Source organism: Cyprinodon variegatus, unplaced genomic scaffold (genome assembly GCF_000732505.1).
Source record: "Cyprinodon variegatus isolate N-32 unplaced genomic scaffold, C_variegatus-1.0 Scaffold1589, whole genome shotgun sequence".
Classification (NCBI taxonomy): domain Eukaryota; kingdom Metazoa; phylum Chordata; class Actinopteri; order Cyprinodontiformes; family Cyprinodontidae; genus Cyprinodon; species Cyprinodon variegatus.
The window spans coordinates 1-2,171 of record NW_015152042.1 but is presented as its reverse complement, the minus strand read 5'-3'; the positions used below and the strand labels follow the sequence as shown (position 1 = coordinate 2,171).

Below are 2,171 nucleotides of genomic sequence, written 5' to 3'. Positions count from 1 at the left end.
ACTCTGACCCTCAGATTCCACATCCTCCGTCTCTGCTCCGCCCACCTCGCGCCACTCACGTACGTTGCTTCGGGCCGATAGAAGGCAGCCAGGTCAAGATCCGTAATTGCAATTGCAATCGCGCCAAACAGGAAAACTAATGTAGACAACATCTGGTTTGTCAAATTTAAATATGGTGACAACAGATCTGAGACTGTTTAATGTTTTAAAATATTTATTTTATACAGAGAGGTTTAAAGTTTAATAAAATCCAGTCACAGCAGCTTCTAGCATCTGATGACTTCAAAACAAACTTCTTATCTCAGGCATGGGTGAAGAGATGAACAAACCAAGAGAACAAACCAATGTTGTATGATCCTGATTATCCCGATTACAAAGATCCACAGCAAAAAGAAAATGTTTAGGCAGAAACTTGGGATTGATGCTGAGTTTTAATGATGTCATATTAAATTAATTGTTCATCACATCATGTTTTTGTCCTATAAATTAAATGATAATCTAGCATTATTATCTCCTGGAGTTCCAGGGAAGTCAGAGCAGAACAAGACATAAACGTCCGACAGACATTTTTATTTAACCTCGTCTAGTCAATGAAAACTCACACCCATGACTTGTCATGTTTTCATCATCAAAGATCCACATTAAGCTTGTCAGTTCTTGTCATAAAAAAGTAGCGTCAACAAAATAATCTCATCAACATTGTCAAAGACAACACTTGTTTTAACGGTTCTATACTTTTAACAGTTTAGAACTGTTCTCATTAACCCTGAGGGCATGGCATAGGGTCAGCCTGGCCTAGCGTTAACCTGGGGGCATGGCATAGGGTCAGCCTGGGGGCCTGGCATACCGTCAGCCTGGCAGACCGTCAGCCTGGCATAGGGCCAGCCTGGGGGCCTGGCATAGGTTCAGCTTGGGTCAGCTTGGCATTAGGTCAGCCTAGCATAGGATTAGCTTGGCATAGGGTCAGCCTGACATTGGGTCAGCCTAGCCTCTGGGCCTGGCATAGGGTCAGCCTGGCATGGGTCAACCTAACATAGGGTCAGCCTGAGGGCCTGGCATTGGGTCAACCTGGCACAGGGTCAGCCTGCCATAGGGTCAGCCTGGGGGCCTGGCATTGGGTCAACCTGGCATAGGGTCAGCCTGCCATAGGGTCAGCCTGGGGGCCTGGCATAGGGTCAGTCTGGCATAGGGTCAGCCTGCCATAGGGTCAGCCTGGCGCCTTGGCATAGCGTCAGCCTGGGGGCCTGGCATAGGGTCAGTCTGTTATAGGATAAGCTTGGGTTCCTGGGATAGGGTCAGCCTGGCATAGAGTCAGTCTTAGAGGTCAGTAGTCTGTGAAATGGTGCACTAATGAACTTTCTGGTCTGCAGGTTTCATCCTTAAAGAGTCGTCTAAAGAAGGTTTCAACGACAACAGGTGACGGTGTGGCTCGAGCCTTCCTGAAGAGTCAGGCGTCTCTGTTTGGCAGCTACAGGAACGCCCTGCAGATCGAAGTGGTCAGTTTGTTATGGAGCTTCAACATTAATGTTACAGCTTGCAGTCAAACTAGCTCGTCGTCTTTCAGCACTTCTTCTTCCGGCCCAGACAACAAATGTTTTGTGATCACAGAGTAAATTTGATTGCTGTGATTTTCTACATAAATTAAAAGGGATCAGAATTGTAATTTCCCATGGGCTGGCGTTGCCTTTTTCTTTAGACATCAGCTTGGCAAACCAAGTTTAAGTCTGAGCTGCTTTTTAGGGGGAGCCAATCACGTTCAGTGAGGAGACGTTCATCAGCCATCGATCCAGTGCCATGAGACAGTTTCTCCAGAATGCCATCCAGCTGCAGCTGTTCAAACAGGTACGCACCAGTAGCTCCAGCTGCTCCAGTGAACCGGGCGCACAGGCTGACGCCATCTTTCTGTTTCTGATGCAGTTTATTGATGGCCGCTTGGACCTGCTCAACTCAGGGGAGGGTTTCAATGACATCTTTGAGGAGGAGATTAACATGGGGGAGTACGCAGGTGAGCCACCAGTGGAGCCTAACAGAGCTGGGCTTTACTCACTGTTTCCTCCGCCACTATGGGAGGGGGGGGTGGGTGACCAATCAGTACCTGGGGTGGATATTAGCGGTGGCTGAGACACGCTGATTCAGATTATCCCAAACACGTCCACCATGACAGAAATGGA

The 2,171-nt window shown here is 48.0% G+C and overlaps 1 protein-coding gene across 1 annotated transcript in view; it reads left to right on the top strand.

Annotated features, from left to right (window-relative positions):
- Positions 1–2,076, top strand: part of LOC107104007 (DENN domain-containing protein 1A-like) — a gene marked incomplete at its 3' end in the record, with an annotated part of 11,940 nt that extends 9,864 nt beyond the window's left edge. The window contains exons 11-13 of the mRNA XM_015403890.1: positions 1,371–1,496; positions 1,741–1,842; positions 1,918–2,076. Coding sequence (XP_015259376.1) covers positions 1,371–1,496; positions 1,741–1,842; positions 1,918–2,076 — 387 coding nt within the window. The remainder of the gene's footprint in view (positions 1–1,370; positions 1,497–1,740; positions 1,843–1,917) is intronic.
- Positions 2,077–2,171: the final 95 nt, after the last annotated feature.